At 50.4% G+C, this 13,353-nt stretch overlaps 1 protein-coding gene across 3 annotated transcripts in view; it reads left to right on the top strand.

Annotated features, from left to right (window-relative positions):
• Positions 1-1,062: 1,062 nt before the first annotated feature.
• Positions 1,063-13,353, top strand: part of LOC116799538 (tetraspanin-15-like) — a 44,916-nt gene continuing 32,625 nt past the window's right edge. For 2 of the 3 annotated variants that reach the window (XM_032712755.1, XM_032712756.1), the window contains exons 1-2: positions 1,063-1,347; positions 11,682-11,867. In XM_032712755.1, the coding sequence (XP_032568646.1) occupies positions 1,261-1,347; positions 11,682-11,867 (273 nt within the window). In that variant the 5' untranslated portion in view covers positions 1,063-1,260. The remainder of the gene's footprint in view (positions 1,348-11,681; positions 11,868-13,353) is intronic. The other variant, XM_032712757.1, reaches the window with a different exon arrangement.

Raw genomic sequence — 13,353 nt, 5'->3', positions numbered from 1 at the left:
TCTTCCCTTGCCTGGATGCTCCCCTTGTCCAGGATCCCCTTTGTCTGGATGCTCCCCTTGTCTAGATCCCCCCCTTGCCCAGAGGTTCCCCTTGTAGCTGGGGGATACTCCCCTTTCTGGATGCTCCCCTTGTCTGAATCCTCCCCTTGTCCAGATGCTCCCCTTGTCCGTGGGATCCCATTTCCATCACCACAGACCAACTGCAGACACAACTTTTCCCAGCCCCCCTTTTTGCTCTATTTATCAAACATCCCTTTTACTCTCTCTGGTACATTTTACTCTCTCTAGTACATTTTACATCCTCTAGTCCTATGTTTGTCCAGCCCCACAAACCCTTCCAGGACCCGTGGGCTCTCCCAGGGCTGTGTTTTCCTCCCCACACCTTTCCTTTCAAACATTAAACCTCCCCAAGCCCGGGTGTAACTTCTCACTCCTCCTTCCTCCTCACAGGTGTTGACAAGGAGGTGTTGCACCCTCAGCAAGGCACTACAGGTGACTCTGGACAATTCTGGGCTCCCACTGATCTCCTGTGGGAAATTTATCCCTATTTTGGGCTTCCACTTCACCCTTTGTTGTTGGGTGATTTCAACTCTTTTTCCTCCCACCAGCAAGGTCGGGATTGCAACATGTTCTCTGTTAAAGCTTTGCTTGAGATCCCTTTTACTCTCTCTAGTGCATTCTACACCCTCTAGTCCTACATTTGTCCAACCCCACAAACCCTTCCAGGACCCGTGGGCTCTCCCAGGGCTGTGTTTTCCTCCCCACACCTTTCCTTTCAAACATTAAACCCTCCCCAAGTCCAGGTGTAACTTCTCACTCCTCCTTCCTCCTCACAGGTGTTGCACCCCCAGCAAGGCACTACAGGTGTCTCTGGACAATTCTGGGCTCCCACTGATCTCCTGGGGGGAATTTTCCCCCTGTTCTTCCCAGATTTGGGGCTTCCACTTTGTTGCTGCGAAATCACCCCTGGGAGCTGCAGGATTTTCAACCCTTTTTCACCTCACCGGGATTGCAACACGTCCTCTGTTAAAGATTTGTTCGACATCCGCCAATTTTTGGGGTAGTAATTGATCTAAACCCCAACTTAAGCTGAGCTTTGCTGTAGCAGGAAAACCCAAGCTCAGCAAAGGGTTAAAACTGTTCCTTCCCCCTGATTGCTCCGGCTCCTGCCAGGCGGAAGTTGGAACGAGCAGTTCAAGTTCAAGCCTTGTTTCTGTGCATGATTTCTCCTCAGGAACCGGCCAGGAAGGAGCTCCAGAGATGGCCCAAGATTCCCAGTGCCAGAATTCCCACCTTTATTACTACAGCATCAAATTTGCCCTCTCCACCTACTCCACGCTGTTCTCGGTAGGTGCCCCGGTTCCTTTTCCATCTTTCCCGGTGTTCCCCTCCACCAAACATCCCCCCCCCCCCCCCCCCCCGGGCTTGATTTGTCTCTTCAGTGTCCAAATTTCCCCCTCATGGGTTGGATTTGGCTTTTCAGTGTCCACATTTCCCCCACTGTGGGTTGGATTTTCCAAATTCCCCCCCCCCCCCCCGCCCCAATCAAACGATTTGGATTTGCAGTGTCCAGATTCCCCTCCTGTGTCTTGGATTTTCCAAATTACCCCCTCATGGGTTGGATTTGGCTTTTCAGTCTCCAAATTTCCTCCTCATGGGTTGGATTTGGCTTTTCAGTCTCCAAATTTCCCCCTCATGGGTTGGATTTGGCTTTTCAGTCTCCAGATTTCCCCCTCATGGGTTGGATTTTCTGAATTTCCCCCACCACCACGGGTTGGATTTTCCAAATTTCCCCCCCTCCCACATGGGTTTGATTGGGATTTGCAGTGTCCAAATTTCCCTCTCCGTGGGTTGGATTTGGCTTTTCAAAGCCCAAATTTCCCCTTCCAAACCATCAAATCCCGGTGCAGGGAAGCCCCTCGTGCTCAGTGCTGGTTGAGCTGGGTCCAAAACTGGCAATTTTTGGTGAAATCATGGGGTTTGGTGGATTTTAAAGCTCATCCCTGGGATTTTCCTGCCCCAGAACTGTTCCTGGAAATCTTTTGGGGCCGTCAGTCACACTTTGAGGCGTTTGGAGCTTAAAACCCAAGGAAATTTAGTATTTTCACCCCATGGCACGGTCAGATCCCCCCTGCCCGTCTCAGACATGAAGGAAGGGGAGGTTTTATCCACTTTTATAATTTGAAAAGTTAAAAATAAACCTGATTTTAAGCAGTTTTGAATTACTGAACTATGGTCAGGACTTCCCTGCACCTGGGATGTGCAAAGTGTCAGAGCAGGGGAAGAGGAAGCAAGAAATCCCACATCCTTTTAGGGTCTCAGGAGATATAAAGTGATTTTTTTTAGGCTCAATCTTACATAATCCTGACTATATTTACAAATATTTCCTCCTGAGGGTTAGATAACCCTCGTGGCCTTGCTGGGTGTGTGTGTCTAATTGCACAGAAATCCCTGTGCAGGTGCCCAGGGAGGGTGTGGGGGCAAGCAGGGCTTGCAAATGCTTTTTATTTCCATATTTATTTCTTGTTTAAATGATCTAATTCATTGGAAAGGGCGGGGCTCACCATTAATAACCAAAAAAGGGGTTTTTTTGGAGAATATCTCCCTGATTTCCTTGTGGTGTGATGGGTAGGAAGGTCCTGAGGGGCGAGGAGATCTGAGGATCTCCTGCAGCAGGGCCAGATTCCTGCTCTGCACCCAAAAAGCCCCCAAAATCCAGTTTCTCCCTCCATTTCTAGCTGGTTTTACAATATTTTATAATATTTTACAAGCAACTTTTGGCTGCAAAATGAATCTGTGGGCAAACCTGAGGTTTTGGTCTCTCTCCAGGGCCAAATGCCCCTTGGTTTGAGGTTCCCCCAGATGCCTTTGACCTGCTGGAGAGGTTGGGAGGAGGATTTAATCCTAATTAACCTGCACCCAAAGTTGGAGCTGTGCTTTGGAATATGGATTGACAATGGGATAATTTAATTTCTAAGTGTTTATTAATTGCTGAGGAATTTTGAGGGGCTCAGTGGGGTGAATCCACCAGCAAGAATAGACTCATAATTTCCCAAAAAATAGAAAATAATCCTAATTAATCTGCACCTAAAGTTGGGGCTGTGCTTTGAAACGTGGATTAATGATGGGATAATTTAATTTCTAAATGTTTATTAGTTGCTGAGGAATTTTGGGGGGCTCAGTGTGGTGAGAAGAGACTCATAATTTCCTAAAGAATGGAAAATAAGTAGGAAAAAAAAGCACTTTGAATCGCTCCCACCCTGCCTGCCTTCAGCCCTGGGATGGTCCTTCCATAGGGATCCTGCTCCAGGGAATCCATAGGGATTGTGCAGCTCCAGGGAGCCTTTCAGCTTGACCTATTTCTGGCCTCATTTGCACCAAATTAATTCCCTGGAGCTGTCCAAGCCCTCAAAGCTTCGTTAATGAGCCGTGACGGGGCCGGTTTGTCCCTGGAAAAATGCATTCCAGAAAAAAAAGATTGTGGAGGAGCTTGGATTTCATGAAGGATTTGAAATTTCCTGAGCGAAAATCCAGTGGAATAAGAGTGGAGTTGGTTCACCACAAAGGACTGAGGAGCTTTAGGGGGAGATCCATCAGAGGGTTGTCCCAGCCTGCAAAAACATGGATTTAATGCCTCTAAATCCTTCCCAGTGCTTTGATTACAGATGGAAAAATCCCTAAAGGAGCGAGGGATGAGCCTGAGAGTGGCTTTAAACCAGACTTGGAGCCAAGGGCAGAGAGGTTTGGGCATCATGGGCTGGTTTTATACAGGAGGTTTTAATCCTCATTGAGGATTTAGTGGAGCAAAGACTTGGAGTTTTCTTTGCACAGAGGAACCCTTCCTTCCTTTTCTTACTTTTCCCATAAAATTGAAAAAAGATATTTTAATTGACCCTTGTAAAAGCCTCTTTTTCACATTTCTATGCACTGTTGGCAGTCGAGCTTTATATGATGTAGTTAATCATTGTGTTATTGATCCCAAGATTCTACTTTCAGTGACTAAAACCATCCAGCCCTTTCTAAATCACATTTTCTGAAGCATTTTGGGGGCATCCTGGTGAATCCACTGGCAAGAAGAGTCTCACCATTTCCCAAAGGATGGAAAATAAAAAAATAAATATTAAAAAGTCACTTAGAATCCCCCTGAGGAGGAGCAGCAGTGCCCCGTTGTTAATTTGAAGCCTTCAGAAGGTGGGGAGAATGACTCTGCTGTGAGATGAGGCTTTGGAAATTAAATTTTGCCCTTTATTTTTGCTCTTTTGGTCACCTTGGCTGGAGAGTGAAGTGATGCCCCGTTCCCTGAGCTCCTCATGGACCTCTTCTCTGACTCACATCGTCTGTGTGGGCTCAAAGGCGCCGTCGTCGTGACTTTTGGTGTCCCTGAGTGAGGAGGAATCACTGCCTCACGTTAACACAGCGTTGACTCATCCAGTTAATGCCATTCCCTCTGGAAAAAGCCACTTCTGGGGATTGGACCTTGGCAGGATTTGAGGTGGTGCTGCTTTGATCCCTTTGAGTTTGTGGTTCCTGTTTGTTCTCTGGTGGCTGAGGGTCAGTTTTGTCACTTGGGGCTTTCGGGGACAAGGGGGATGTGGCACCTCTTGGGTGTTTGGTGGAAAGTGGCCTCAAGCTGTGGGGCTGGAGCAGCAGGAGAGGCTGAGGGAGCTGGGGAAGGGGCTGGAGCAGCAGGAGGGGCTGAGGGAGCTGGGGGGGCTCAGCCTGGAGAAAAGGAGGCTCAGGGGGGACCTTCTGGCTCTGCAACCCCCTGACAGGAGGGGGGAGCCGGGGGGGGTCGGGCTCTGCTCCCAGGGAACAAGGGACAGGAGGAGAGGGAACGGCCTCAGGCTGTGCCAGGGGAGGGTCAGGTTGGATATTGGGGAAATTCCTTCCTGGAAAGGGCTGTCCAGCCCTGGCCCAGTGGTGGAGTCCCCATCCCTGAGGGAATTTAACATCCCTGTGGATGTGACACTTGGGGACACGGGTCAGTGGTGCCTTGGCAGTGAATTCAGTGACCTTGGAGGGCTTTTCCAACCCAAAGGAGCCTATGGATCTATCCCATGACCCAAGGACTCAGTGTCCCAACCTCCCCTGAGAGAGGAGGTGGCTCTGTGGGATGGAATTTCTCCCTGGAAAGGGTGGTCAGGCTTTGGCAGGGGCTGCCCAGGGAGGTTTGGAGTCCCCAGCCCTGGGGGTGTCCAAGGAAGGCCTGGCCGTGGCACTCAGTGCTCTGGGCTGGGTGGGATGGTGGGAATCAGGCACAGGGTGGACTTGATGATCCTGGAGGTCTTTTCCAACCCGAATGACTCTGGGATTCTGGGATTTTTAGGACAGGATAGGACTGTGCACAACCCTTGTAGCATCAAGTGGTGCCTCTGAGATGGAGCCAAGTCGTGCAAGGATGGAGGAGCAAAAACCAGCCCCAGAGTGACTCCAGGAGAGCTTCCCAAACTCCCTGACTCACCCCTGGGTGGGCTGTGACCTCAACCCACCCCTCTGGCACCACCCAAACCCTGCCAGCAGCAGCAGAACTGTATGTTGAGTTATTTTCTGCCCATTAATTGCCTTTCATCCCAGTCTCAGGTCTTTAAATGACTCTGGCACCAGTGGGACGGTGATTTCCACCAAGAATTCCCACCTTTAGCTCTCCCAGATCCCCAGTTCCTCACCCAGCTCTTCCCTTGCTGTCAGAGAAATGCCTGGAGAGGAAAAGCAGCATCTTTGTTATCCTGCTAAGAGACAAAGTTGGGAAAGGGTTGCAAAGGTGGGGAAGGGCTCCAGTAGCTCCTCAGCAGCTGGAGAAAAGCTCCTTAAATTGTCAGGTTTTTAACAACCCCCCAAGGGCTGAACTTCCCTGTTTCTGCTCTGACAGTTGTTTTGCTTCTTGGTGTCAGAGGGAGCTGCACAAAAGCCTCATCCCAGCGTGGAACAGCCTGGCCTGGCAGGTCTGCCCAGCTCCCTTGGAAAAGGTTCAGCTGCGGGTTTGGAGCTGTTAAAATTCTGCCTGCGGGCAAGGGTCGGTCACAGCAAGCTGAGAAATTCAAGTTTGTAATTTTAGATGTCCAGGAACATGATAGGGAGGGGTGGGAGCACCTCCCAGGGGTCGTTCGTGGGGTGGGAGGGGACCTTGGACATCCTGGGGCACCTTCTCCATCCCCTGCCCACTCTCAGCTCCAGGAAGCACTAAAATCACACAGGGCTGGAATTAAAATCCATAAAACCCGGTTTATAAAGAGAATTGGTGCAGGACGCCGTGGTGATGATTGTTCCATCCCAGGGTTGTTCTAATGTAGAAATGGGATGATCACTCTCTTGTTAGAGGGAAAATGCAGATTTTCTTTTTCTCTCTCGGACCAGTGGCAATTCCCAGCTTTCTCTCCTGGCATTTCCACCCTATTTAGGTGATCAGCGGGTAATTAACGCTTAACTACAGAGGATTTAGCAGCAAACTTCCTTCTGTCATCGAGTGGGGGGGGGAGGAAAAGGGTTGTGATGCCAGGACTCCAAAATATCTGTGCTGAAGGAATTCGTGGCAGAAACATCCCCCCACCCCCCGAGAATCCCAGTGATGAAAACCAGGACACCCAGACTTTCCATGCTCAAATCCTGCCAAAGATGGCTGGGATGATCAGATTTTGGAGAAGTAAAGGATTAATTATTCCCTTTGTAGCACCACAGGTCCTGGCAAAGGCTTTGATGCTGCTGGTTTGCTCCAAATCCAGCTATTTTTCTCACAGAAACGCTGCTTTTCAGGGAACACTTCTCTTTCTCCCCATCCAAATCCCTCTGCCGCTCATCCTGCAACATTATTCCCTGCTCATCCTTCCAAAACTCATTATATTCTGCCTTCCTTTGCAATCTGCCTTGCTGAGAGAATTTCCAGGATATCTATTCCCTGCCTCGAGGTGTGAGTTGCTTTGCAGGAGGCTTTTTTTGTGCCTGAGGCTGCCTTCAGTAGAAACAACTCATTTTTTTAATTGGCATGTGTTTTTTTTAGCTGGTGAGGTGTGGAGATGGGCTGGGGCCCGACCTGTAGCACTGACTCTGCTGACCCCACCCTCTGGGGGAAGAACCTTGTCCTGGGATCCAACCTGACCCTGCCCTGACACAGCTCCAGCCATTCCCTGGCTGCTCTCCCTGGTCCCCCCAGAGCAGAGCTCAGTCCCTGCCCCTCCTCTGCCCCTGCCCAGGAATTGGAACTGCACTGAGGTCTCCCCTCAGCCTCCTCTGCTCCAGCTGAACACACCAAGTGCCCTCAGTGTTCTCACTCAGCTTCAAGTCAAGGCCCTTCCCCATCCTCGTGGCCTCCTTTGGACACTCTCCAATGGTTTTGTTATATTGTGTCCCCCCAAACTGCCCCAATGTTGAGGTGAGGCCGCCCCAGGGCAGAGCAGAGCAGGACAATCCCCTCCCTGATGCCCCCAGGACACGTTGGCCCTGCTGGCTGCCAGGGCACTGCTGACTCAGGGACAACTGGCCATGGACCAGGACCCCCAGGGCCCTTCCTGCAGCTGCTCTCCAGCCTCTCACCCCCAGACTGTCCAAACATCTGGGGTTCCCCATCCCAGGGGGACTTCACAAGAGGCTGAGGGGAGACCTCAGTGCAGTTCCAACTGCCTGGGCAGGGGCAGAGGAGGGGCAGGGACTGAGCTCTGCTCTGGGGGGACCAGGGACAGCAGCCAGGGAATGGCTGGAGCTGTGTCAGGGCAGGCTCAGGTTGGATCCCAGGACAAGGTTCTTCCCCCAGAGGCTGGTTGGGCACTGCCCAGGCTCCCCAGGGCAGTGGGCACAGCCCCAAGGCTGCCAGAGCTCCAGGAGGGTTGGGATGATCCTCTGGGGCTGGGCCTGTGCGGGGCTGAGGGTTGGACTGATGGTCCTTGTGGGTCCCTTCCAACTCAGAATATTCTGGGCTATGGTTGGTGATTCCCAGGCCTCTGCTCTGTCCAGGTCTCCCTGCAGGGCCTCCCTGCCTTCCAGGGCCTCAACAGCTCCTCCCAGTTTTGTATCAACCTTGCTCAGTGTCCCTTCCAGTCCCGTGTCCCAGTCATTGCTGGAGATGTTGAAGAGCACAGGGCCCAAGGGGGAGCCCTGTGGGACCCCAGCAGTGACAGGTCCCAGTCTGGTGTCACCCCAGTCACTGTCCCCCTCTGGGCCCAACCCTGAGCCAGTTGCTCCCCCACCACATGCTGTGTTCATCCAGCTGTGGGCTCGTGTATTAGGGAAGGTTTCGGAGCACACTGAAGCTGAAACCATGACACCATTGGAAGCTCAACAAAGCTGATATTTATTACCAAGAGGTGGCCAACAAAATGAACAAACCCAAAAGAGAGGAAGGAGGAGAGAAATAAGCCCCCAGCACAACCTCCCCAGTCACCCAGCTGTTGCCCATAAAGTTATCTTACCAACCTAGAAAAACCTCTAGTTACCAATAGCAGAAGCTGCATCCTTCTGGAAAGTCAGAGAGACTTTGAGACCACCACAAAAATCCAAAATCCAATTTCCAGGCTTCCCCCACCCCTTCTCACAATTTTATCTCAACACCGAAGAGAAATTTTCAGGCAGACACCTCTATGGGGGGGGGGCAAGGGAAGTATATACATTTATTGCTATACAAATAAATACTGTCCAAGCTAAAAGCAACTATATATATTATATTACACACTTCTATCAGTCCCTTTAAGCAAGTGCATCCCTTCAGCCCCTGTGTGGCTTCCCCTGCATCCGCGCTCTGCGCCTGGGAGGGGCTTTCTGAATCAACTCAGTGGCTTTACTTCATCCTCTTCCTCCTCAATCTCTCCTTCAAGCGACCTTGAAAGGCAATTTGCCAATCCCAGAACACCAATTAAACAGAGTTTATACAAGAACTCCCTTCCCCAGGACGAAGTGCCCGTTTCTCAGTGCTTGTTTTCTCATAACGTGGCGGGGAAAGAACAAAAGTTTTACAGGTGGCTGGGCCGAACACAGACCAAAAGCAACAGTGTAAATCCACCCTGATACAGCCAGACAGTTTGTCCAGAAGGATCCTGGGAGAGCCAGGATCAAAAATCCAAAACCACCCCATCCACTGGCTCCCCTTGATCAGCCAGGTGGGTCATCTTGTCCTAGAGGAAATCACGTTGGATTAGCAGGACTTTGCTGTCCTGAAGCTGTGCTGGCTGTGACCAGTGACTGAGTTGTCTTCCAAGTGTTTTCCAATCCCTCTCAGAATAATCTCCTCCATAACTTTCCAAGGCACTGAAGTGACACTGACAGGCCTGGAGTTTCCAGGGTCCTCCTTCTTGTCCTTCTTGAAAATCAGGACAACATTCCGCAGCTTCCAGTCAGCTGGGACCTTTCTGGATTCCCAAGATCCCTCAAAAATCACTGAGAGAGCTTTCGCGATGACATCAGCAGCTCCTTGTGGATTCTTGGATGAATCCCATCAGGCCCCAGAGATGTGTAGGGATGTGCAGCAGCCTCATACATTCCACAGGCTCTCAATTTCCCAAAGATGCTTTTCAGCCCTGCAAAAGCAATTTTGAAGCAATGGACAACGAAAACCCTTCTGGGTTTCCCTCCCCTGCTGGCAGGGGAAGCCCATCTCAAACAAGCTCCTTCCTCAGCCTCTCAAGACTCCAGCCCTTGAACCCCCTCCTGGGTTTGCTCCACGCCCTTCCCTCCCTCTGATCACAGATGGATTAATTAAAGCAGGGAAAGTGGCTCTGATTGGCACGTGGAGGAACGTTTGGGATTAATGGGGGATGCATGGTGGGTATTAATGGATCCCCCTCACCTCCAGAGCCAAATGTATTTCCTGGGACGTGGTAAAAGGGATAAACATGAAATCAAACCTAATCCCAACGCACCAAAGCGAGGCTTAAAATAGAGTCTAAAGATGAAACTGTGATTAAAAGCCTGCTATCATTAATGAGCCTTGCCTGTTTAGTTGCTGCCTGTTCAATTTCTGCCTGTTTAGTTTCAAATCATCAAAGTGTCTCTAAAATATGACGAGTCTAAATGTCAGGTTTTGAGAGATTTTGGTTCCTTTATAGCTGAGATGGAGCCTGGCACAGTGATTGATAGACATGAAATAGTGATAAAAAAACACACCAGAAATAGTGGCCAGGAGGAGAAGGAAAAACTCAACCCCCCAAAAAACAAGAGTTGTACATGAAAATTAAGGATCAAATTGTTGGCGTGAATTAGCAGGAAGAGTTTGTGGAAACTCATTAGGAGCAATGAAGGTGAAAGTGGTGGAAAAGGAGTGGAAAAAAATGGAAAAGGAGGGGGAAAAGAGTGAAAAAGCAGGGGGAAAGGAAGGGAAGGGAGTGGGAAAGGAGTGGGAAAAGTAGTGAGAAAGGAAAGGGAAAAGGGAAGAGAAAAGGCAATGGAAAAGGAGGGGGAAAGGAAAGGGGAAAGAGTGAAAATGGAGTGGAAATGGAGTGGGAAAGGTAGTGAGAAAGGAAGGGGGAAAGAGAGTGGAAAAGAAGGGGGAAAAGAGTGAAAAAGGAGTGGGAAAATTAAGGGGAAGGGAGTGGGGAAAGTAGTGAGAAAGGAAGGGGAAAAAGGAGGGGAAAAGGAAATGGAAAAGGAGGGGGAAAGGGGGAAGGAGGAGGAAAAGGAGGGGGGGAAATGAGTGGAAAAGGAGGGGGGAAAGAAGGGGAAAAGGAGTAAAAAAGGAGCAGAAAAGGAGTATTTTTCTCCTGTTTGGAGATGCAGGTTTTTGTCTGTGGCCGGGCGGGTTTCCCCCAGGATTCTCTCTCTGTGATTTGGGATGGGAAAGCGCTGGAAAAGGAGGATGAAAGATGCTCTGGGAGCTCCTCGGTTTCCTCTCTGCCCTTGTGAGGTGTCAGCTCGGGGCCAGCTGAGCAGCCACTCGCCCAGGGCGATGGAACAGCTCCTGACAGCGCCAATCCCTCGGGATAATGGGATAACGGCGCGGGCTTTGATGCTGAACGAGCTGAAGGGACGCAAAGAGCACTTTTGGAGCCCGGGTTTAACCCGGCGTCGTTAGACCCTCCTTGTCAATTAGGGCTGGTTCCTTGGAGGGGGAGGGAGGTTGTCAGAAATAATCCATCGGGATTTTTGTGGTGCTTTTCATCCAGGGATCAAAAGCGCTTTGTGACGGCGCACTGAGCTCGGGTTTAATTGGGGGCGGTGCTCTGAGCTCGGGTTTAGTTGGGGGTGGTACAATGAGCTCAGGTTTAATTGGGGGCGGTGCTCTGAGCTCGGATTTAGTTGGGGGTGGTACAATGAGCTCAGGTTTAATTGGGGGCGGTGCTCTGAGCTCAGGTTTAGTTGGAGATACTGCTCTGAGCTCGGGTTTATTGGGGGTGGTGCACTGAGCTCAGGTTTAATTGGGGGCTGGGGTGTGGGAAGAGGGCGAGTGGGGATTGGGTGTCGAACATCCCAAAGCTCTGTGGGTTTGGGATTGGATGCTGAACATCCCAAAGCTCTGTGGGTTTGGGTTTGGATGCTGAACATCCCAAAGCTCTGTGGGTTTGGGATTGGATGCTGAACATCCCAAAGCTCTGTGGGTTTGGGATTGGATGCTGAACATCCCAAAGCTCTGTGGGTTTGGGATTGGATGCTGAACATCCCAAAGCTCTCTAGGTTGTCCTTGGACATCTCCCACCTTCACCTCTCCCATCAAACCTTTTCTTTTTCCCATTGGGAATGAATCCCATTCCGTGCCTCCTGTGCAGATCCTGGGCCTGGTGATCCTGTGCATTGGGATTTATGCCGAGGTGGAGAGGCAGAAGCACAAGACCCTGGAAGGGATTTTCCTGGCTCCAGCCGTGATCCTGCTTCTGCTGGGAGTCACCATGTTCGTGGTGTCCTTTGTGGGAATGGTGGGGAGTCTCCGGGACAACCGGACACTGCTGAAGACGGTGAGACCCTTGGGGTGGGCTGGAGGGTCTCAGGGAGGAAAATTGGTGCATCCTGAATCATCACCATGACTTTGTGTGGTTTTTAAACCCCTTTCTGGATTTAAATCCCGCCTGGTGTTGCTTCTCCGTGTTCTCTGCTCAGCCATGAATTGGTGGAGAGGGAGTGGGGAGAGGATGGATTTAAATTGTGTGTAAAATACCCTCATTTCCTATTTCAGTTATGTGTAAAACAGCCAATTTCCCTGTTTTCCATGGCTGAATCCTTCCCAACATGCTGCTCTTTCCTCCTGGGATGACAAAGGGATTATTCTGGGGGCTGAGATCCCACCTCTGGTGGAGCAAGATCTCCACTGTTGAGTTGGTTTTACCTGTGATGATGCCAAGAGAAAACAGCTTCTTTTTCTTCCACAAGGGAGTTGTAAGCAAAGGGAAAAATTACCTTGGAAGTCCAAACTGGAAGAGATCCAGGACTTTAGGGCAAAGCTGTTCACTTCCAACCTGCTTTCCAGGGTTTTGTTGGTGTGTTGAGCACCTTCCCTGCAGCTCCTCGAGGGGTGACACCTCTGCCTCCAGACAGGGGATTTAGAAGGGGAATTTTGGGCCATTCCCTCCATTCGGAGGGGACAAAACTCCCATTATGTATGGGTAATTCCCCATGGCAGGAATGAAGCTACTGAAATCCACAGGGAGAAAATCCCAACCCACAGAGGCAGGATTAGGATTATTTCATTTCCTCAGCTGTGCCCACTGAAGATTTGATTTGTCCAGCAAGCTGTGAAACACAAACGAGCTCAGATTTCTGTCACCAGGGATAATTCCCACCCTCTGATGTGTCAGTTTTCCACTTCCAAATCCACTCTGAGTTGTGGAATCAGAATTAACGGGGATTCAGGGGCATTAAGACAGAAAGAAAAGTGTTACCAGGAATTGGAAGTGCTTCTCCTGCCTTGGGATCAACCAAAAGGAGGAACATGACGCTCAAGAGCTTGGACAGCAGGTAGACAAAAAAGCAAGTGAAATGTTCTCCACACCAACATAAACTCAGCTTTGGAGGAAAAATGATTACCAGGTGTAGGGGGTTGACCCTGGGCAGATGCCAGGTACCCACTGCAGCCACTCTCTCATTCTCCCTCTGCAACTGGACAGAGGAGAGAGAAAAACCAACAGTGAAGGACTCAGGAGCTGAGATAAGAGCTGGGAGAGGTCACTGACTGATCACCCCTGGGCAAAACAGACTCAGAGTGGGGATATTAATTGAATTTATTACAAACAGGATCAGAGCAAAAGAGTGAGAAGTAAAATAATCCTAAAACCACCTTCCCCCCACCCCTCCTTCCTTCGAAACTCGACCTCCTCCCCCAGTGGTGCAGGAGGTGGGAATGGGGGTCACGGGCTGTTGTTGTTTCTGCTGCTGCTCAGGGAGAGGAGTTGGAGTCTTCCCCTGCTGCTGTGGGGTCCATCCCATGGGAACAGTCCTGGATGGAGC

The sequence above is a fragment of the Chiroxiphia lanceolata genome, chromosome 28, assembly GCF_009829145.1.
Source record: "Chiroxiphia lanceolata isolate bChiLan1 chromosome 28, bChiLan1.pri, whole genome shotgun sequence".
Lineage (NCBI taxonomy): Eukaryota > Metazoa > Chordata > Aves > Passeriformes > Pipridae > Chiroxiphia > Chiroxiphia lanceolata.
The sequence above is the reverse complement of the archived record's forward strand: the minus strand, read 5'-3'. Positions and strand labels throughout refer to the sequence as shown.